The sequence below is a fragment of the Gymnodraco acuticeps genome, unplaced genomic scaffold, assembly GCF_902827175.1.
Source record: "Gymnodraco acuticeps unplaced genomic scaffold, fGymAcu1.1, whole genome shotgun sequence".
Taxonomy (NCBI): domain Eukaryota; kingdom Metazoa; phylum Chordata; class Actinopteri; order Perciformes; family Bathydraconidae; genus Gymnodraco; species Gymnodraco acuticeps.
This window is the reverse complement of record NW_022991375.1, coordinates 2,850,771-2,873,747: the sequence shown is the minus strand read 5'-3', so window position 1 is coordinate 2,873,747 and position 22,977 is coordinate 2,850,771. Positions and strand designations below refer to the sequence as shown.

Genomic DNA, 22,977 nt, shown 5'->3' with positions numbered 1-22,977 from the left:
CAGAGTGTCACTAAAAAGTTTTACACAGGGACTGACATTCTGTATGGGGGTTTCACACCTGAGCTGCTGCGGGGGGAGGGCGTTGAAAAGGGGGTGAGTATGTTTGGCTCTCGGGGGGATGGTGTGTTAAGAGTCACAGTGTTAAAGAAAAATCTGGTCAGAAAAAGTACTTAACTTTCTACCAGTTGTAAAGTTGTCATACATATAAAAAAAGTAAGAGACTTACTGTTTCCTTTGTGAGAGAATTACACATGAATCTGCAGAGTGTCTGTAAAAAGTCTCAAAATCACAAACTGCCATTAAGAGTCAGATTCTTAACAAAATCTACTAATACAAAGTACTTAATTATCTACTTTTTAGCTTTTATACACAAAAGTGTATCCTTCAGTAACTTTCTCAGAGAATTTAAGCATAAATCTGCCAAATGTTTCAAAAAACAGCCTTGTTTCACTGAAATAGCCTCAGAATCACAAACTGCCATTAAGAGTCAGATGCTTTACGGAATCTAATAAAACAGAGTACTTTCATGGTAGTGGTCAGCTTTTAAACATAAAAGTGTATCTTTCAGTATATTTTTGAGAGAATTAAGCGTAAATCTGTCAAATGTTCAAAACTGCCTTGTTTCACTGAAATAGCCTCAAAATCACAAACTGCCATTAAGAGTCGGATGCTTTTACGGAATCTAATAAAACAGAGTATTTTCTACAGATGACTCCTCCCACTCAACACAATAAGTCCCACCCCACTCAGCAAATCATATAAAACTAAGGACCCCCACTAAGACGACCGTTGAAAAGTAGCCATGAATCTGAGAAAAACCAAGTCTGATGTAGCCTCCCCTTATTATCACCAGGATAACGGATATGGGCTTAATGACTGGATGTTACAAAGTAGGGGAGAGGATGTTCCCGAAGAAGAGCCCTCCTCTATATCATATCCATGTAAGGTCTTTAGGACAAAAGAGGACCACGATAACATGACATATGAAGAATATATTTTCTTTAAAAGATGGTATTATAGATAACCTTTATAGAAACAGTATATCTCATACCACTAGCCAAGATCGCAAACGACAATTAGAAGAAAGAAAAGAAAAGTAAGAAAAAGTACTTAACTTTCTACCAGTTGTAAAGTTGTCATACATATAAAAAAAGTAAGAGACTTACTGTTCCTTTGTGAGAGAATTACACATAAATCTGCAGTGTCTGTAAAAAGTCTCAAAATCACAAACTGCCATTAAGAGTCAGATTCTTAACCAAATCTACTAATACAAAGTACTTAATTATCTACTTTTCAGCTTTTATACACAAAAGTGTATCCTTCAGTAACTTTCTCAGAGAATTTAAGCATAAATCTGTCAAAGATTCTTAACGAAATCTACGGACACAAAGTACTTCATTATCTACTTTTCAGCTTTTATACACAAAAGTGTATCCTTCAGTAACTTTCTCAGAAATGAAACAAACATCAAAAGTGTATCATGTGCTCTCAGTGTATTCTCTGTGTAGAAAGCAGCATACACATGAATATTCTGACTGAAGTGAAAAAACTCCATCACGATATCTCCAGTAATATGGGGAATTCTAAGCTGGAGACGGTCCTGCGGATGTTGCAATCAGTATAACTATTTGATTTTTGTGTGTGAAAAAATTAAAAAGTGTTTTTTTACATTTAAAAACTGTTGTCTTCATTATAGCAAGGGGGAGCGTGTCTGATACATGTGTATTACAGTCCTTCTTTTTTTGTGTTTTTCCGTGTTTTTCTGTGTGTCTGTACACACAAAACACAAATCATTTAAAACAAACCCTGAATCAAATTTAGAGAGAATCTTAACCAAATCTACTAATACAAAGTACTTCATTATCTACTTTTCAGCTTTTATACACAAAAGTGTATCTTTCAGTAACTTTCTCAGAGAATTTAAGCATAAATCTGTCAAATGTTCAAAACAGCCTTGCTTCACTGAAATAGCCTCAAAATCACAAATGCCATTAAGAGTCAAATTCTTGACGAAATCTAATAAAACAGAGTACTTTCATGGTAGGGGTCAGCTCTTTAAAACGAAAAGTGTATCTTTCGGTACCCTTTTTGAGAGAATTAAGCCTAAATCTGTCAAATGTTCAAAACAGCCTTGTTTCACTGAAATAGCCTCAAAATCACAAAATGCCTGCACACTGGAATGTGCTATAGCAGATATGGCCCTCTTGAGCACTATGGAACAAGGTAGCGCTCCATGGAACGAGCAAACCCCCCATCCCTCTTGGATTTAAAACAGAGGGAGGGCACTGTAAAGACAAAGGATCAAACGTGGCGGGCAAAGAAAATCTAAAAATCGACTTAGTATCAAAGAAATCATGTTTGAGTGCAAAACGTTTCATATTTTTCCTGCTAACCTTGAATTATCCTGTCCTGTCGTTTCGCTCACAGCTGTTTCTTACACATGACATGCATTGTTTTACAATTTATTACATAAGGTGAACATGTTTATGTGTTGCACAGGATATAATGGAGCCAAGTACGTATTAATAAAAACAAATGCTAGCTAACTGACTTGCATGAATCAAAATATATGTAAACCTCTATTATCAGTCCATCCTTTATGTTCTGTTTTTTATTCCGTTAAAACCATCTTCTGTGTTTTTCTACCCTATTGAGCAAAATAACTCTTAACACTGGAAATGTTATAACATATTAAAAGGGCTTCTTGTGCTATATACACAATTGTCCTTCATTCAATTTGTCACTTAGGTTGCAAATAACCAACATACCCACTGACAATGGGGCATAAAATCAGGTTTTTCCCCTCTTTTGGTGTAAACTGAGCTTGTGTCTAATCCGTTCGAGCCAAAGCAAACACGAGTAAAAGGAGAACAAGACTTGTTCACAGGCTGTGGAGAATGCTGCTGAATAAGTCAAACAGACCAACACAGAGCAGAAAGGGGAACATTTGTCGCCACATTAACATACCGACTCCTCTATCAGTTTTTGATTTATAAAGAACCTCTCCAAAACTTTACAGGCCAAATTATTCAAATTTAGACTGATGTTTTCTCAATTTGTGACCAAAAAGCGTAATTTCACACAAAAGTCCCAGTCAAATAAAACACATTTTCATAAAACACATTACAAAAATGAAAATGTGTTTTATTTTTTGCTTTCACCCCAAACAAAAGTGCAAAGAATTGAATTATTCACAGGGTAATGAATAAAGGATTCATTTGCATTGATTTTGCTCCACCACAAATGGAGTCATTTTCTTGACCATAAGGACTTGAGAGCAAACCAACAAATTGAACAAAAAGATCAATGGTATCTTTTAATATGGCTATCAAGAAAGAAATCTCCAAATTGACGCTTTGTGTTTAAATAGTTTGAGAGATTTTCCACTTGGTCTGTTGGAATAGACTGACTGGGAATTTTGTGTGAAATTACGCTTTTTGGTCACAAATTGAGAAAACATCAGTCTAAATTTGAATAATTTGGCCTGTAAAGTTTTGGAGAGGTTCTTTATAAATCAAAAACTGATAGAGGAGTCGGTATGTTAATGTGGCGACAAATGTTCCCCTTTCTGCTCTGTGTTGGTCTGTTTGACTTATTCAGCAGCATTCTCCACAGCCTGTGAACAAGTCTTGTTCTCCTTTTACTCGTGTTTGCTTTGGCTCGAACGGATTAGACACAAGCTCAGTTTACACCAAAAGAGGGGAAAAACCTGATTTTATGCCCCATTGTCAGTGGGTATGTTGGTTATTTGCAACCTAAGTGACAAATTGAATGAAGGACAATTGTGTATATAGCACAAGAAGCCCTTTTAATATGTTATAACATTTCCAGTGTTAAGAGTTATTTTGCTCAATAGGGTAGAAAAACACAGAAGATGGTTTTAACGGAATAAAAAACAGAACATAAAGGATGGACTGATAATAGAGGTTTACATATATTTTGATTCATGCAAGTCAGTTAGCTAGCATTTGTTTTTATTAATACGTACTTGGCTCCATTATATCCTGTGCAACACATAAACATGTTCACCTTATGTAATAAATTGTAAAACAATGCATGTCATGTGTAAGAAACAGCTGTGAGCGAAACGACAGGACAGGATAATTCAAGGTTAGCAGGAAAAATATGAAACGTTTTGCACTCAAACATGATTTCTTTGATACTAAGTCGATTTTTAGATTTTCTTTGCCCGCCACGTTTGATCCTTTGTCTTTACAGTGCCCTCCCTCTGTTTTAAATCCAAGAGGGATGGGGGGTTTGCTCGTTCCATGGAGCGCTACCTTGTTCCATAGTGCTCAAGAGGGCCATATCTGCTATAGCACATTCCAGTGTGCAGGCATTTTGTGATTTTGAGGCTATTTCAGTGAAACAAGGCTGTTTTGAACATTTGACAGATTTAGGCTTAATTCTCTCAAAAAGGGTACCGAAAGATACACTTTTCTTTTTAAAGAGCTGACCCCTACCATGAAAGTACTCTGTTTTATTAGATTTCGTCAAGAATTTGACTCTTAATGGCATTTGTGATTTTGAGGCTATTTCAGTGAAGCAAGGCTGTTTTGAACATTTGACAGATTTATGCTTAAATTCTCTGAGAAAGTTACTGAAAGATACACTTTTGTGTATAAAAGCTGAAAAGTAGATAATGAAGTACTTTGTATTAGTAGATTTGGTTAAGATTCTCTCTAAATTTGATTCAGGGTTTGTTTTAAATGATTTGTGTTTTGTGTGTACAGACACACAGAAAAACACGGAAAAACACAAAAAAAGAAGGACTGTAATACACATGTATCAGACACGCTCCCCCTTGCTATAATGAAGACAACAGTTTTTAAATGTAAAAAAACACTTTTTAATTTTTTCACACACAAAAATCAAATAGTTATACTGATTGCAACATCCGCAGGACCGTCTCCAGCTTAGAATTCCCCATATTACTGGAGATATCGTGATGGAGTTTTTTCACTTCAGTCAGAATATTCATGTGTATGCTGCTTTCTACACAGAGAATACACTGAGAGCACATGATACACTTTTGATGTTTGTTTCATTTCTGAGAAAGTTACTGAAGGATACACTTTTGTGTATAAAAGCTGAAAAGTAGATAATGAAGTACTTTGTGTCCGTAGATTTCGTTAAGAATCTTTGACAGATTTATGCTTAAATTCTCTGAGAAAGTTACTGAAGGATACACTTTTGTGTATAAAAGCTGAAAAGTAGATAATTAAGTACTTTGTATTAGTAGATTTGGTTAAGAATCTGACTCTTAATGGCAGTTTGTGATTTTGAGACTTTTTACAGACACTGCAGATTTATGTGTAATTCTCTCACAAAGGAACAGTAAGTCTCTTACTTTTTTTATATGTATGACAACTTTACAACTGGTAGAAAGTTAAGTACTTTTTCTTTACTTTTTCTTTTCTTTTCTTCTAATTGTCGTTTGCGATCTTGGCTAGTGGTATGAGATATACTGTTTCTATAAAGGTTATCTATAATACCATCTTTTAAAGAAAAGATATTCTTCATATGTCATGTTATCGTGGTCCTCTTTTGTCCTAAAGACCTTACATGGATATGATATAGAGGAGGGCTCTTCTTCGGGAACATCCTCTCCCCTACTTTGTAACATCCAGTCATTAAGCCCATATCCGTTATCCTGGTGATAATAAGGGGAGGCTACATCAGACTTGGTTTTTCTCAGATTCATGGCTACTTTTCAACGGTCGTCTTAGTGGGGGTCCTTAGTTTTATATGATTTGCTGAGTGGGGTGGGACTTATTGTGTTGAGTGGGAGGAGTCATCTGTAGAAAATACTCTGTTTTATTAGATTCCGTAAAAGCATCCGACTCTTAATGGCAGTTTGTGATTTTGAGGCTATTTCAGTGAAACAAGGCAGTTTTGAACATTTGACAGATTTACGCTTAATTCTCTCAAAAATATACTGAAAGATACACTTTTATGTTTAAAAGCTGACCACTACCATGAAAGTACTCTGTTTTATTAGATTCCGTAAAGCATCTGACTCTTAATGGCAGTTTGTGATTCTGAGGCTATTTCAGTGAAACAAGGCTGTTTTTTGAAACATTTGGCAGATTTATGCTTAAATTCTCTGAGAAAGTTACTGAAGGATACACTTTTGTGTATAAAAGCTGAAAAGTAGATAATTAAGTACTTTGTATTAGTAGATTTTGTTAAGAATCTGACTCTTAATGGCAGTTTGTGATTTTGAGACTTTTTACAGACACTCTGCAGATTCATGTGTAATTCTCTCACAAAGGAAACAGTAAGTCTCTTACTTTTTTTATATGTATGACAACTTTACAACTGGTAGAAAGTTAAGTACTTTTTCTGACCAGATTTTTCTTTAAGACTGTGACTCTTAACACACCATCCCCCCGAGAGCCAAACATACTCACCCCCTTTTCAACGCCCTCCCCCCGCAGCAGCTCAGGTGTGAAACCCCCATACAGAATGTCAGTCCCTGTGTAAAACTTTTTAGTGACACTCTGCAGATTTGTGTGTAATTCTCTCACAAAAGGAACTGTAAGATACACTTTTTATGTATGCAAAACCTTAAACATTTCTGAAAATAAAATACTTTTATCTGAATACATTTTCTTTAGAGGCACTTTTTGATTTTAACGCTATTTCAATGGAGATTTTTAGACTTTTTACAGACACTCTGCAGATTTATGTGTAATTCTCTCACAAAGGAAACAGTAAGTCTCTTACCTTTTTTTATATGTATGACAACTTACAACTGGTAGAAAGTTAAGTACTTTTTCTGACCAGATTTTCTTTAAGACTGTGACTCTTAACACTGTTTCGATGAAACACAGCAGTCTTGATAACTTGACATGACTAACATTACTTTTCTAAAATATATGTTTTTTAGAAGCGTTACTTTGATTTCAAGGCTGTGATGGCGAGAGTTTAACAGTCAATGGCATCAAGATGGTGCTCAAGAAGGACATTGTCATCCACCTTATTGATCAAGTGCTCATGCCAGACTCAGGTTAGACTTGCACATTTTCCCCTTATTAATGATTACCCGATTTACTACATTAATACATATATTGTTTTTCTGTAATCCATATTTTTAATGGTGTTTAAATTCCCTTTGTGCCTCAAGCTAAACAGGTGATGGAACTGGTTGGAAGTTCCCAGTCAACCTTTGGAGACATGGTGTCTGAGCTAGGCCTTTCTGCTTCCATGCAATCTGCCGCTGAGTACACTTTGCTTGCCCCCCTCAACACTGTCTTAAATGGTGAGTAACATACTGGTGATTCAATAAAGCACGCCCCTATTTAGTTGGTGGCTGAAGACAAAGCCTGGGTCCATTCTCTAGACTCTATTCTAGTCACATTCTGGAATAATTGGTGACATTTAGATTTGTTTTGTATTTACCCCTCATGTGCTGAGTCATTAGTCAATATGTGTAAATGTATGGAGCTTTAGGGAAACTATACATTTATTGGCACACTGCAGAAGCTTTATGCCATGTAACAGCAAGTGTCCACTCCCCCCGAGAACATTCCTGGACTTCACCCAAAGGGAGTAGAGATGATTTGTTTTTGCATTAAGAACGACAGAGAAAATTTCTCTTTTAAATGGTTTTAAATGGGTCCCAAAAAGTTTCCCAATGACCCGGAATAGTACTGCCAGAACTAACGATATCCAAAATGTCTAACTACTAATTATTGTCGTCTTTCTTGAAACTGACGTGCTTAAATTCTCTGAGAAAGTTACTGAAGGATACACTTTTGTGTATAAAGCTGAAAAGTAGATAATGAAGTACTTTGTGTCCGTAGATTTCGTTAAGAATCTTTGACAGATTTATGCTTAAATTCTCTGAGAAAGTTACTGAAAGATACACTTTTGTGTATAAAAGCTGAAAAAGTAGATAATGAAGTAGACTTTGTGTCCGTGTGAAACCCCCATACAGAATGTCAGTCCCTGTGTACAACTTTTTAGTGACACTCTGCAGATTTGTGTGTAATTCTCTCACAAAAGGAACTGTAAGATACACTTTTTTATGTATGCAAACGTCTTTCTTGAAACTGACGTGCTGTCCGTTTTACAAAACAAGTTATGTTTTCTGCTTCTTCATCCTCTGAATTTTCCTCCCCCGTCCCTCTTCCTTCACCCCTCACACAGCAATCAAGGTGGATCTGTGAAATGAAACACCTCTTCCCAAAGCGTGACTTCCCTATTGAGACATACGTCTAGGGCAGTAGGGTCTAAATCGATTGACCAGATATACTAACATGCAGAACGTACGGTATGTTTGAAAAAAGACTAACCATTTATCCAGTTCAAGCTGTCTTTAAGATGTGACATCGCGCACTGACTATTTCCCGTAAAATCGTGACAAACTATTACTTATTCTTAAATTTGATCTCTTGCTGCATGGTTGAAAATGATAGATGAAAAAATAACTTTTTTTAAAAGAGTCAAGTTTTTCAAGATCAGATACAGGTCAAGAAAATGCATAGAGGAGGTATGGTGCTGGCTCATTAGCCCTCTCACTCTTCTTAGAATGATCCTGTGCAATTATAGTTAATAAAAGTAATTACACATTAGTTCACAAATCCATACAACTAAAAGAGAATATCCTTAGGTATCACTATTAAAACCTAAATAAGATCTTTTGAAAATAACCTCTTTGCAAAACAGATACTTCTTAACAGTTTCACAAAAACTTGAAAAGAAACATCCTTAGCCAGCACAAACCATTTAAAACAAACCCTGAATCAAATCTAGCGGTGTCTCGCAGATTACACCCATATCAAGACGTCTCTTTGTCATTTCTCTCGACTTGAAAAAATATTGAAGAGTGACAAAGACGACTGGCTCTTATTTATCCAACCCCCATAATGGAAGAGGGGGTGAGGGGCGGGGGATGTGTGTGTGTGTGTGTGTGTGTGTGTGTGTGTGTGTGTGTGTGTGTGTGTGTGTGTGTGTGTGTGTGTGTGTGTGTGTGTGTGTGTGTGTGTGTGTTCCCCCTCCCCATCGCCCGCCATTTGCCTGTAGAGGATGTCGGGGGTTTTATGATTTCTCTCACACGTGTCCTGGCTTGTCTTCAGACTGTTCACAAAACTTTTCACGGCACTCTTTAGAGCAGAGAGAGAGAGAGAGGGTTAGTGAGATTGACATTACTTTTTTAAATATATGGTTGCTATATTTCATGTTATTTGCAAGTATTTGTAAGTTACAGTCAATACTGTATACAGGATTAGGGGCACAGGAAGTGGTTAGGTGGCGGGACATTGCTCTTTAGAGCAGAGAGAGGGTTAGAGAGATTGACATTACTTTTTTAAATATATGGTTGCTATATTTCATGTTATTTGCAAGAATTTGTAAAGTTACAGTCAATACTGTATACAGGATTAGGGGGGCAGGAAGTGGTTAGGTGGCGGGACATTGATCCTATGCATACTATGTGATTCATTTTAAAATTATTATTTTTGTAAAACCGGTAGGGGGCAGCATTTTATTTTCTCATTTTTAAATTATTTTAATATTTTATTTTGAAAACCGGTAGTGGGGGCGACCGGTAGGGGCAGCATTTTTATTTTTCTCATTTTAAAATAATTTTTATATTTTATTTTTGAAAACCGGATGTGGGGGCGGGACATCCGCCGGAAGGGGCGGGGCTTATGGCGTGGGACTTCCGCCGGGGGGCGGGGCGTAGTCGGAAGGGGCGGGGCTTAATAACTAGGGAGAGGTGTGACCTGTCACACCACCTGTCACTTTCTATGCATACTAATGAGATTGAAGTGGTATGTGTATAACTACTGTGTATAATCCGTGTATCTACCGTCCAATTGTTTTTCTTTATTAAACACGTAAACGGAAGAGCGTCTGAGAGGTGTTTTTGCTTTTTACTTTTTACCTTACAAACTGGTCAAATGGTCCTTGAAGTGAGGGGCGGGGCGAAACTCACGGAAGTGATTTCAAAACAAAAGCACTCGTTTGCTAAAATCACACTTTGAATCACTACAGTATCCTGTTGAAGGACCGGTGATTATTATAAACAAGGGGAATTTAACGATCACAACGAAAACGGCCAAGACACATATTGAGCCCAGAAAATGAATGTTATTAAGGGCTGTAAATATAATAAGCCTATATCTAAAATGGACAACATTGTTAGGAGATTTAAACTGCGGTTCTGTACTGCGGTCACTCAGCCGCCTCTCGCGTTTGTTTTTTCAAATCAGCTGCTCTTCATTTTTCCTGCTATATTTGACGAGTGATACAAATATTTGTTACCACAAGTTCTTAAGGAAACTGACACTGTTGGACTCGGTTCTAGTTTGACTTCTACCAGAAATAAAATGAAGTACTTTTACTGTGTACTTTGTGAGTAATCCTCTGTCAAAGTCCCCTCCATAGTACATAATGCATGTTTTTCTGCTATCTTTGATGAATGATAAACATATCATTTTACCATTAGTTCTTAATGAAATTGATACTGTTTGACTTTGTATTAGTTAGCCTAATACTTACAATACATTGAAGTACTTTTGCTGTGTATTATTTGAGAAATACTCTGTCAAAGTCCCCTGCTGAGAACAAAATCAAGCCACTTCTGCTAAGTTTGATGTGGGAATTCTTTTTTGTTTCCAGTAGTTCTTCGTGAGATTGATCCTGTTGGACTCAGTACTAGTGAAACTACCCCCACAAGTACTATGAAGTACTTACTGTGTACTTTTTTGTCCCATCTGCCAAATATTGAAAAATAACCTAATGACCTACATAGATTTATTGTTTTATTCCGGGATGGTGAAACTTTAGAAGCTCCAATACTGGACGAATACGTAGATTATATTTCCCACTCATGGACTTAGGCATCCATAGCCGTGGGAACATGTTTCAAATGGGGGGTACTGTGGGGATGACACCAGGGCTGGTTCTGACCAACTTGCTGCCCCATAGGCAATATTTTAGCTGGCAATGAAAAACCTCTACAAAAGACCAATACACTACAAAAAGAGAAACGTATTGACATGGTGGAGTGTCCAATACTGTCAGTCTCAGGAAGAAAGGCTTTTTAATGCTTAAAAAAAACATTGAAAAACATGCATTATTGTACTCAGGAGGGGACATTGACAGAGGATTACTGGAAAAGTACATAGTAAAAGTACTTCATAGTACTTGTGGGAGTAGTTTCACTAGTACTGAGTCCAACAGTGTCAAACTCACAAAGAACTAATGGCAAAAATCCTTTTTTCCCTCATCAAACTTAACAGAAGTGGCTTGATTTTGTTCTCAGGAGGGGACATTGACAGAGGATTTTTTTTAAACAACACACTAGAAGTACTTCATTGTATTGTGGTAGTAGGTGTAAGACTACTGAGTCAAGCAGTATCAATATCATTAAGAACTAATGGTAAAATTGTCATTTTATCATTCATCAAAGATAGCAGAAAACATGCATTATGTAGGCTACTATGGAGGGGACTCTGGCAGAGGATTATTCTAAGTAGCTACACCGTAAAAGTACTTCATTTTATTTCTGGTAGCAGTCAAACTAGTACCAACAGTGTCAGTTTTATTAAGAACTTATGATAACAAATATTTGTATCGATATCAATCATCAAATATAGCAGGACAAAAAATGAAGAGCATCTGAATTGAAAAAACAAACTCGAGAGACGGCTGAGGTGACCGCAGTGCAGAATCGCTGTAGTTTAAATCTCCTAACAATGTTGTCCATTTTAGACATAGGCCTATTATATTTACAGCCCTTAATATCATTCATTTTCTGGGCTCAATATGTGTCGTGGCCGTTTTCGTTGTGATCGCTAAATTCACCTTGTTTATAATATTATCACCGTTCCAAGCACACGAGTGCTTTTGTTTTGAAATCACTTCCGTGAGTTAAAAGTCACGTGACTCACTCACGTCACTTTTGGCAGTAATATTCCGCGGTGGCTGGCTCATACCATAGACTGTATATATAAATGCTCATACACAAGCAGTGTTGGGACTAACGCGTTACAAGTAACGCATTACTATAACGCCGTTACTTTTAACAGTAACTAGTACGCTAACGCATTATTTCTTAAATTCAGTAACGCAGTTACCGTTACTACATGGTGCGTTACTCCGTTAGTTTTTTTATATAGTCAACAGCCAGGCGAACAGAGATGAGAACTGTACTTAAGTACAGTACTTGAGTAAATGTACTTAGATACTTCCTGTGTCACATGCGGAGACGGGCTGTGGGCGTGTTTGTGTTGTTTACTAACAAGACTATCATGGCGGCGGCGGAGCTCAAGTCTAGTTTCTCCACCTGGAGATATTCTCACTATTTCACTTTTGTCGAGCACAAAGAAAAGAACGTTTTAGTTAAATGTAAGTTGTGTCTTGGCGGGTCAAAGATCCTATCTACTGCCCAAACCAGTCATTCAAATCTCTCAAAACATCTGCAAAAACAACATGCTGGGACGAAGCTAGTAGCTAAGACCACAGAGACTCAGCCGACGCCACTCCACCTCCACCTAAGCAACAGCGGCTGGATTTTAACCAAGGGACTGCTGGCCAGGGAAAAGTCGATAAAGCCATTGCACGGTATGTTGTAGAACACATGCAGGCTATTGCTACAGTGGAGTCACCCGCTTTCAGGGAGCTAGTTAGCATGATAGCATGTCCGGGCGGCACACGGCATATGGGACGGAAAACTTTTTCCAACTACCTGGAGAAAGAATATACAAAAATGGAAAGCCAGCTAATATCGATGCAATCCAGATTGCATATAATGCATGTCAAGTTGAGCAACAGATTGTATTATTCTCCAATGCAATAACAGTACTGAAATGAAGGCTATAAGAGCATTAATGGGAGAATTTTTTACAAGTAACGAAAACGTTACTTTTCACAGTAACGCATTACTTTTGGGTGTAAGTAACTAGTAAAGTAACTGAGTTACTTTTGACATGAAGTAACTAGCACAACACTGTACACAAGTGAGGCTTCTCAATACTCAAATGTCCCCTCCTCGACTCCTCGGTCCTCCGGTAGTGACCCGGAAATGAATTTCAGCGCGCCATTTTGAAGGACATCTCATTTCTCTAAATGCACACCGAGGATCGAGCGTCGAGGAGCCTCTCTGGAGGAGCTCTAACCGAGGAGACACTGATGCATCCTCCTCGGCTCCTCCGCGGATGCATTTCCGGGAACGGTGGAGGCGTGACGCACGGCCGGACTTATCTTAGCCAATGACAGCTCTGCATGCATCCCCTGGATATTATTTTAGAAACTGCTTTCATCGCGTAAAATATATATCACTCAGTATAACAGGCCTACTCTCTTTATTTGCAAACAAAGAGTCGATATTTTTCTAAGACCATTTAGTGCTTCACATAATAAAATACACAACGGCTGTAGCCTGATTATGCTTTAGGAGCTGTAGGTGTGTGCAGTAGCGTGGCGTGGGGGAAAATGTAGGGGAAGCCCATTTTTTGGGCGAGGGGGGGGGGGGTGGTCAATAACGTAACCAGATGAGTGATTACAGCGCCCGGTATCATTTTACACACATTTGTATCACACAGATGCAGGACTTGCACACGCCTGTTATCTAACCGAAAGGTCCGCACGCACTCTCCAGCTGAAACTCTCTCCTTATTAATTTAAGCATTTTACTTATTAATGTATGCAGACAATCACACAATCTATGTGATTTTTGGATTTACCGTGCCTCTCAATTGCCCGTGACAGGTTGGCAAGGTCGATGAATCCTGAAGTTGCCCAAGGATTGTTCAGGGAGCACGAATCCTTGTCAAAAAGAAGACATGGCCAGCAAAATAGACGCTGAAGTTTAGCGCTTCCAGTTAGCCACTCCGTGCGGACATAATTGTCCTCATTGAACATCCGATTCTCTCCCTTTTTCCTCTGTGTACACACAGCTCGAGTGCGGGCATTGGCCTGTCATCTGATTTAATTTTTAGTTGCTGCTGTAGCGGAAGTTTAGTAAAGTTATGTTTGATTAAGTACGCCAAATCTCCACCCTCCATAATGCTTCATTTGCTTGATAATTTCTAACGGCGGTGATGACAGTTACAAGAGATTCTCAATACTCAAATTTCCCCTCCTCGACTCCTCGGTCCTCGGTCCTCCGGTAGTGACCCGGAAATGAATTTCAGCGCGCCATTTTGAAGGACGTCTCATTTCTCTAAATGCACACCGAGCATCGAGCGTCGAGCATCGAGGAGGCTCTCTGGAGGAGCTATAACCGAGGATACACTGATGGTTCCTCCACGGCTCCTCCACGGATGCATTTCCGGGAACGGTGGAGGCGTGACGCACGGCCGGACTTATCTCAGCCAATGACAGCTATGCATGCATCCCCTGGATATTATTTTAGAAACTGCTCTCATCGCATCGCGATGTTTCCAGAGAGAACAGCTGTAAGGTCCGCGCAGAAAGCAGAGCAGTGTGTATAATATATATCACTCAGTATAACAGGCCTACTCTCTTTATTTGCTTTAGTTTAGTAGATATCTACAAACAAAGAGTCGATATTTTTCTAAGACCATTGCTTCACATAATAAAATACACAACGGCTTATGCTTTTGGAGCTGTAGGTGTGTGTGGTAGTGTGTAGGTGTGTGTTGTACAGTGCGTAAATGCGGCGGACAGACGGGTCTCAGTTGGTTTGGTGTCCTCTGCTTACTTTTAATAGGCCTACTTGTAAATACAACTTTTGGCCCGTAATTTCAATTCCCCATTTCAGCGACCAGAGAGAGGGGGGGATATATCCAGTCTCTGATTGTGTTTCGTTATTATGAGAGTGCTCTCATACTTTAAATTGTATATATTTATATAAATATACAGTATTTGTGTGTGTGTGTCCGCATCTGTAGCCTGTTATTGTCTCATTATACCACACTCTCAATGAATTCAAAGTAAATATGTGGGGGAACAATGTTCAGCTGATCTAACAGAGATTATAAAATACAGCGCTATGACAAAACACTCGACAGCTGATGCAGCTGTTGCCACGTAATAATGAACGGACGTCGCTTTAATATGACCGCTCAGGGCAGAGGAGTTCTCATTTCTTTAAACTTCTGCTGCTTCCCCTCCTCTCTCCTCGATTCCCCTCTTCAGTCCTCCGCTCGCATCTCCTGTGGGCGGGACTAAGTTTCGAGGAGGGGAGTCGAGGAGGGGAAATTTAAGAATTGAGAAGCCTCTACTCACACATGCTCACTCACACATGCTCCACGGCAGCTCTACTGAGTCCATTGGGAAGGCGGAAGGTTGAGCAGAGCATGGAACAGCCCTTGCCAGTCTGATGACGGTGTTTCTAGCGGTCCAGCGATCTGGGTCAGTGTTATAGTGATAATATTATAAACAAGGTGAATTTAGCGATCACAACAAAAACAGCCAAGACACATATTGAGCCCAGAAAATGAATGTTATTAGGGCTGTAAATATAATAAGCCTTTGTCTAAAATGGACAACATTGTAACTAAGGAGATTTAAACTATACAGCGATTCTGCACTCGGTCAATCAGCTGCTCTTCATTTTCTTTCCTGCTATATTCAATGAGTGATACAAATATTCTTTACCACAAGTTCTTAATACAACTGACACTGTTGACTTGTTGACTGCTACCAGAAATAAAATGAAGTACTTTACTGTGTACTTTGTGAGTAATCCTCTGTCAGAGTCCCCTCCACACATTACTAACAGTGGCGACTGGTCATTAGGCGCACAGCCCCACCTAGTGTCAGCAGAAAGTATTACAAATAATGATTACAACAAAATGCAAAAAAAAAAAATATATATATTTTCATTTCATTTAATTTCAAACCTTTATTTAACCAGATTGGTCCCATTGAGATCATAGATCTCTTTTTCAAGGGAGACCTGCAGCATATAGGTTCCACATGAAACAATAAAGGACATTATACATTATATTTACAGGATACATTTACATAGTTATAGACATTTACAAGTGGCCATAGTATCAACGAGCATTTCATTTAGCCTAGCTTTAAAAACATGCAGAGGAATGAGATTGCTCAGTTTCAATTATTGCTGAAGACTGTTCCAAGCAAATGGAGCTGCGCACATAAAAGCTGTCTTACCTAAGACAGTCCTTGCTCTTGGCACATCTAACAATACTACATCATGCGATCTCAGACAATAGCTGCTTGCAACTCTCTTTGTTATCAGAGAGCAGATATAATATGGGAGTTTACCCAACAAAGCTTTATAAATAAACGTGTACCAATGACTGAGCCTCTTTACAGTAAGTGATGGCAGACCTGCCTTGGCATACAGGGTACAGTGATGAGTAAGTGCTTTACAATTTGTGACAAATCTCAGTGCGCTGTGATAGGCGGCATCTAACTTGTTCAGGCAATAGGCAGGTGCATTCATATACAACAAATCACCATAGTCCAGCACAGGTAAAAAGGTCACAGTGACTAGCCTTTTCCTGGCTTCAAAAGAGAAACAGGACTTGTTTCTGAAAAAGAAACCTAGTCTAACCCTCAGCTTTTTAAGCAGGTTATTGACATGAAGTTTAAAAGTAAGACAATCATCAAGCCAGATACCTAGGTATTTATAACTGGTAACCACTTCAAGTACTTGTCCTTGCATAGTAACAATATCCAAAACAGGCTCTGGTGTCTTTTTAGCTTTTGAAAATAGCATTACCTTGGTTTTATCAACATTTAAAATAAGCTTAAGTTCAGCAAGCTGAGTCTGAATAATGTTAAAAACAGCCTGTAATTTAACACCAGCCTCCTTAATGGAGGGACCTGCACAATACATCACGGTATCATCAGCATACAAATGTAAAGTAGCTTCATCCACATTTTCACCTAAACTGTTGATATATATGGAGAATAAAAGTGGACCTAAAACAGAACCTTGAGGAACACCATTAGCAATGTTTAACCACTCAGAAGACAGCCCATCAAAGTGAACACATTGGGACCTTTCAGAGAGGTAGTTCACAAACCAACCCACTGCATGGCTGGATATGCCGATACTGAGTAGCCTCTGCTTTAAGATGCGATGATCGACGGTATCAAACGCTTTGGAAAGGTCAATAAATAGAGCTGCACAACTCTGCTTATTGTCTAAAATACTCGTAATGTCATTCACCACTTTCATTGTGGCAGTGATGGTGCTATGTTGTTTTCTGAAGCCTGACTGATGTTTAGACAGGATATCATTTTTACATAAAAACTCCTTTACCTGTTCACTCACTAGGCGTTCGAGCACCTTCGCCAGAACTGACAATTTAGAGATTGGCCTATAGTTATTTAAAATAGTTGCCTCCCCTCCTTTTAGTAAAGGCAAGACATAAGCTGACTTCCATACTTTTGGAATTGCATTTGTGCTGAGGGAGAGGTTAAAAAGAGTAGTAAGAGGAAGAGCAATAAAATCTGCAGCTATCTTTAAAAAGAAAGGTTCTACGTTGTCCGGGCCAGCCGGTTTCTTAGGATCTAGCTTAGATAAGGCTTCATGAACAACATTGACAGTAAAAGGAGTAAAACTGAAAGGGTTTTCCAGACCACATTGTTCAGAGTCACGGATTGGGGTGTTCACAGAAGCAGAGTTAGTCACAGAATCAAACATAGAACCGCAGGACACAAAATGCTCATTAAAGCAATTTAACATAGTGGCCCTGTCCGATATAGTGCCAGATGCTGTGGTAAGGCACGGAGGTAGCTCATTACGGATCTCACCGGTGGATATCGATTTTATTGCTTTCCAAAATTTCCTAGGATTATTTAGGTTTTCTGTGGTAACTGACAAATAGTACTTCGACTTTGCACTTTTGACATTTGAAGTGAAGCTATTCCTTAGCTGCCTAAAACGCAGCCACTCTACCTCTGAGCCTGATTGCCTAGCCTTTGCCCAGGCCTTGTTTCTCTCATGAAGGAGACTAGACAGCTCAGCAGAAAACCAAGGATTGTCTCGTCCCTTTACTCTAAATGTACGCAGGGGTGCATATCTATCAATGATCTCCATAAAGTCAAGATAAAAATAAGACCATGCGGTTTCCACATCAGCACACAGATCGATTTTACCCCAATCAAAATCAAACAGATCATGCACAAAACCCTGCTCCATAAAATGTTTTTTGTCTCTCTTAATGATAATGCGAGGTTTAACCTTTTGGACCTTAGTGTCCCTAATTGTGGCTACAACACAGTGATCGCTCAGATCATTTGCAAATACTCCCACAGATGAATATTTATGGGGAACATTAGTTAAAATGAGATCAATTAGGGAGGATTTATTAGGGGACTTAATATTTGGGCGAGTAGGACTGTCAACAATCTGAGTAACATTCAAAGAGATACAAAGGTTTTTAAAATCCTCTGACACTGCAGTTAACCAGTCCCAGTTAAAATCTCCAAGTAGCACTATTTCCTTGTAGTCTAGTTGTGATAAAAGATTTGCTAGTGAAGACAAGGAGTCTTTGACAGCTGAGGGGGGTCTGTAACAACTCACTACCATGACCTGTTGACCCTTTGCCACTTCTATATTTATGGCTAAAAATTCAAATTGCTTACTGATCGATTTGGAAAATAATGTGGTTACACTGAACTTATTCTTAACATAAATGGCAACGCCATCCCCTTTATTAGGCCGGTCGGTACGATACACATTAAAACCATTTAAGGCAATGTCAGAGGCCAAAATAGATTTGTTTAGCCATGTTTCTGATAAGACAATGACGTCAGCGTCAGTCGATTTTGCCCAGATACGGACAAAATCTAGTTTACCTAACAGACTGCGCACATTCAAGTGGATGAAACCCAACCCAGACCTAGCTTTAAAATCAGCAGGAGTAGCGATCTGACTACTACTACTGGGCGGACCAGGGTTAGGTTGTAAATTTCCTGACAGTAATAACAACAACAAAAACAGGCATCTTTTCCTCTTAAACGACACAAATATATTGTCATCTAATTTAGAAACACCGGAAAAGTCTGCGAGAGTGTGATTAGAGCTTAAGAAGCAGTCCTGAAGAACCATCATCGCAGGAAAATAAAAAAGACAAACATATTTTGTCGAGCAGATTGTCTGTGACAAGGCAACCGGTAATTGTTTGAGCAACACATCCGAACCTTTGCAGGGGATGCCCACTGCGAGTGGCAGAACAGACCTGAATCCAGTAGTCTTCTCAGAATGACTAGAGATCTTCTCATAGTCCAAAACAGTTAACAGGCACAGCAGAATCCCGATATGGGCCATTTTCCCAGACCAGCACACAGTATCCGCGATGTTCCTGGAGCAAAATCAGCACAGCAGCAAAGGACAGGCGAAAACAGCAGCGTGGAAGCGCTCCGGTCCCTCCGTGGTATCCCCAGGGTGAAAGCAGGCCTCTGCAACAGCAGAACCAGGCCTGCTCGCGACGAGCAGGCCTCCGTAAATCGCAGATCGCATGCAGCAACAGGTGGAGCCGCTCTGTCTCTTCGCGACGTCTCCGGAGGAAAAACACCTCAGTACAGCCGCACTCGACAGGTGGGAGTAGGCCTCCACAGTTCGCAGACAACTAAAACTACTACTTGTATAAGCAGGGATGGCTAAAAGTTTGTAAGCAGGAGAGCTAGATGCTGCTAGAAGCTAACAGATGCTAACAGATGCCAACAGGTAAGTGCGAGCCTGTAGAAATTGCGACTGCCTCCAATGACAGCGTAGGTGTGAGTATATTTTAAGATCATGTTTAATCATCTGATTCGTCTGTACATTGCTGTTTTAGTCTGTGTTCTTCTAATTAGTGTCTACAGTGTGTGCCTATTGAGCTGTTTAGAGCCATGTGGGACAAAACCCGATCCTGCCCCTCCCTCTCTCTGTCTAAGTGAATGGTGACTGTAAAAACTACACTGCGCATGCTCAGAATATGTTCCTATTTAATGTGTGTGGCAAAAAAATAATGACCATAGGGGCATAGAGCTGCCATCCCCATCATACGTCATCTCACATCATTCAGAACTGATTGGCTGTAATTACGTGTGCCGCGAAAAGTGTGGTGTGTGTGAAGAGGAGACGAGAGAGCTGCAGTGAGGCGTCCTAAAACCCGGAAGTAAGCTGCGCATGGCTTCCCTCGACAAAAAAGCAATGAGATTTCTCCGTAGGATTTTGGAAAATAGCTCCAAATAAGATCTGTGGGAAACGTAGCTGTTAGATAAATGCACGTTTTGTTCAGCCGGATAATATCCACATGTCTACCCTACTTTTATAATTTTCGAATCATAAATCTATTGATAAGATTAGATTTATGATAGACTTTTGAAACTACAAGAACATAAGGATGACTTTTACAAAAAAGTAATAGAGATTTTTGTCCAGAAGGATAGGCAAATGGACTTCATCTTCAAGTCAAGGTAAGACTGCAATTTTATTGAAAATGGGATCTTATACTAAGAGAGAACAATTCAATATTTAAATGATAAAATTACATTTTTTGGGTATCCTTTTGTTGAACTGTCTGTTTAAAATTAATTGAAGCATCAGACAAAAAAAGCTTTTGAAAATAATATTATATTTTGATTTAGGTCAAAATATAATATTTGTAAACCTGAAGAGTCAGTGCCAGTGCCTCACCAGCCATGAACCTCACTGCAGAAGCTATAGACATCTAAGTTTTTTGTGCCCCACCACTTTTGTACATATAGAAACGCCACTGGTTACTATGTTTAGATCAGATATGTGGGCAGGCAGTCAAGCAACGTGTAAACGTGACTGGCAAGGGCTGTTCCATGCTCTGCTCAACCTCCCGCCTTCCCAATGGACTCAGTAGCGCCCCCTGCTGCCGTGGAGCATGTGTGAGTGAGCATGTGTGAGTGTGTATGAGCCAGCCACGGCGGAATATTACTGCCAAAAGTCACGTGAGTGAGTCACGTGACTTTTGGCAGTAATTTTATACTAATAAAGGACTGGCTTACCTAAAGCCAATGGAGTAGCACTTGAAATGTTTGGCTCTATGAAACCTGATGTACTTATATGATTCTGTTTTCTTCAAGGTTGTGTCTTCCTGGTCGAATGTACTTATTGTAAGTCGCTTTGGATAAAAGCGTCAGCTAAATGCAATGTAATGTAATGTAATGTAATATTCTGCCGTGAGAAGAAAAAGTTTTGAACTTGTAAAAAAAAGTTGTGTACTTGTAAAACCAATGCTGAAGTTGTCTCTGAAACATGATTTATTAGAAAAATGTTATGTGTTTGTTTGATAGATACGTTGTTTCTTTGCAAAACTAAATGCATCAGTTTGTAGATGGTGTTTTGTATTTGCAAACCACATTGTGTTTGTTAGTGAATCATGAGGCATTTGTAAAACCTGTTTAGTTTGTTTGTGGAGTTATGGCAGGAAATTATATCCACAGTTTTCAGTCTGCTGATAGAAGACATGTGGGCATACAAATATTCAAACCGGAACTATGTACACACCCTGTTCGCACATACGGTTTCTTTGTGGAGTTATGGCAGGACCTTTGCTGCATAGGGGTGCCCAGTGAGCAGAAATCCTTAAAGGAACAGTAACTTGTAATTTGTCATACTACTTTTATTTATTATATTTTTAAAGGATATCATTGACCAATTTTAAACTTGTATCTTTTAATGAAATAACTTTTTAATGACGTTATGCTTACTATGTTTTAATGTGGGTTACATTAATATTGCAGGTATTATAGCAACTATAACACTGCGTTTGCTTACAAATTCAACATCAAAGAGTGAAATCACTACCACTCTGTTTCACGCCTTTGAATGTCATCTTCAACATTGTAACAGTGGTCAAGCCTTATTGGTATTGGCTTTTAGGCCTATCGGCCTAGACAAAATGATGGATTTAAGATGATAACATAAGTACTGTTGTCCATAATATAGTGCTACAGGGCTGTTACATTACCAGTGCAAGTACAAATGTTTTCTACCTGAAGTAATATCAAGGATATCATTTGACAAAACATTTGAAATGTGAATAAAGAATGGGGGAACCGGCAGTCCCTCCCACAAATGTGCTTTACAAGCCACCTTCATCTATACTAAAATCAGTTTGGGACAATTGTCAATTCAATAAGAACAATTAAGGGTTGTTAGTTGTGTCCCTATCAGTAATAACTAAGGGACACAACTCCATTGTATAAAACACATACCAGACTAGTAACTCTAAATCCAGTTTTAACTGAGTGGGGCAGGGCTTATCAAAACAATCAATTATGAGTTTGTTGTCTAAATAAATGTGACTAAAATAATCTATATGCAGAACACCATCTATTTAAATGCAATTCAACACAGATTTACAAGAAAAATAAGTGCTTTGTAATGCGTAGGGTTTTGAAATTCAACCTAAAATTGACATTTTAATTAAATTAAGATCATAGCTGCTGAATAAAACATTACCTTCTCACCTTTCCACAGCGAGTCGGGGCTGGATGTCTCTTCCTGGATGTCAGCAGAGCAACTGTGGCTGGCATTTGAGGCTACAACTCATATTTGAATGCTGTCACATAGAAAACCCTCCAAGCCAAATGATATAAACCAGTGTAAGCTCTGAAGCACTTTTATACTAATAAAGGACTGGCTTATCTAAAGCCAGTGGAGTAGCACTTGAAATGTTTGGCTCTATGAAACCTGATGTACTTATATGATTCTGTTTTCTTCAAGGTTGTGTCTTCCTGGTCGAATGTACTTATTGTAAGTCGCTTTGGACAAAAGCGTCAGCTAAATGCAATGTAATGTAAAAAGTGCAGACACCCTATTGGCCACCCCAAACACCCTCACCATGGGGGCCCAAACTATTTTAGAACATTAGAAAAAAATGTTTAAGAAACCTTTCATCAATCATCAAGAATTAACATTAATAGAATATTATATTGATAATGTACTCACTAAACTTTCTTTTCATTTAACTTATTTTCTTCCAAAAGTTAATTATCCAAAGCCTCTGTGCACCCCCTTCTATTTACATGTAATGGTTTGGTCCCGCCTCCGCC

The 22,977-nt window shown here is 38.8% G+C and overlaps 1 protein-coding gene across 2 annotated transcripts in view; it reads right to left on the bottom strand.

The window, feature by feature from the left end:
• Positions 1 to 22,661, bottom strand: part of LOC117563028 (4-galactosyl-N-acetylglucosaminide 3-alpha-L-fucosyltransferase 9-like) — a 45,970-nt gene extending 23,309 nt beyond the window's left edge. Inside the window, exon 1 of one of the 2 annotated variants that reach the window (XM_034241157.1) lies at positions 22,385 to 22,661. Coding sequence is in view for 1 of the 2 variants with exons in the window: in XM_034241155.1 (XP_034097046.1) it covers positions 22,393 to 22,458 (66 nt within the window). In the remaining variant the exon portion in view is untranslated. The remainder of the gene's footprint in view (positions 1 to 22,384) is intronic. The other variant, XM_034241155.1, reaches the window with a different exon arrangement.
• Between the last annotated feature and the right edge of the window lie 316 nt (positions 22,662 to 22,977).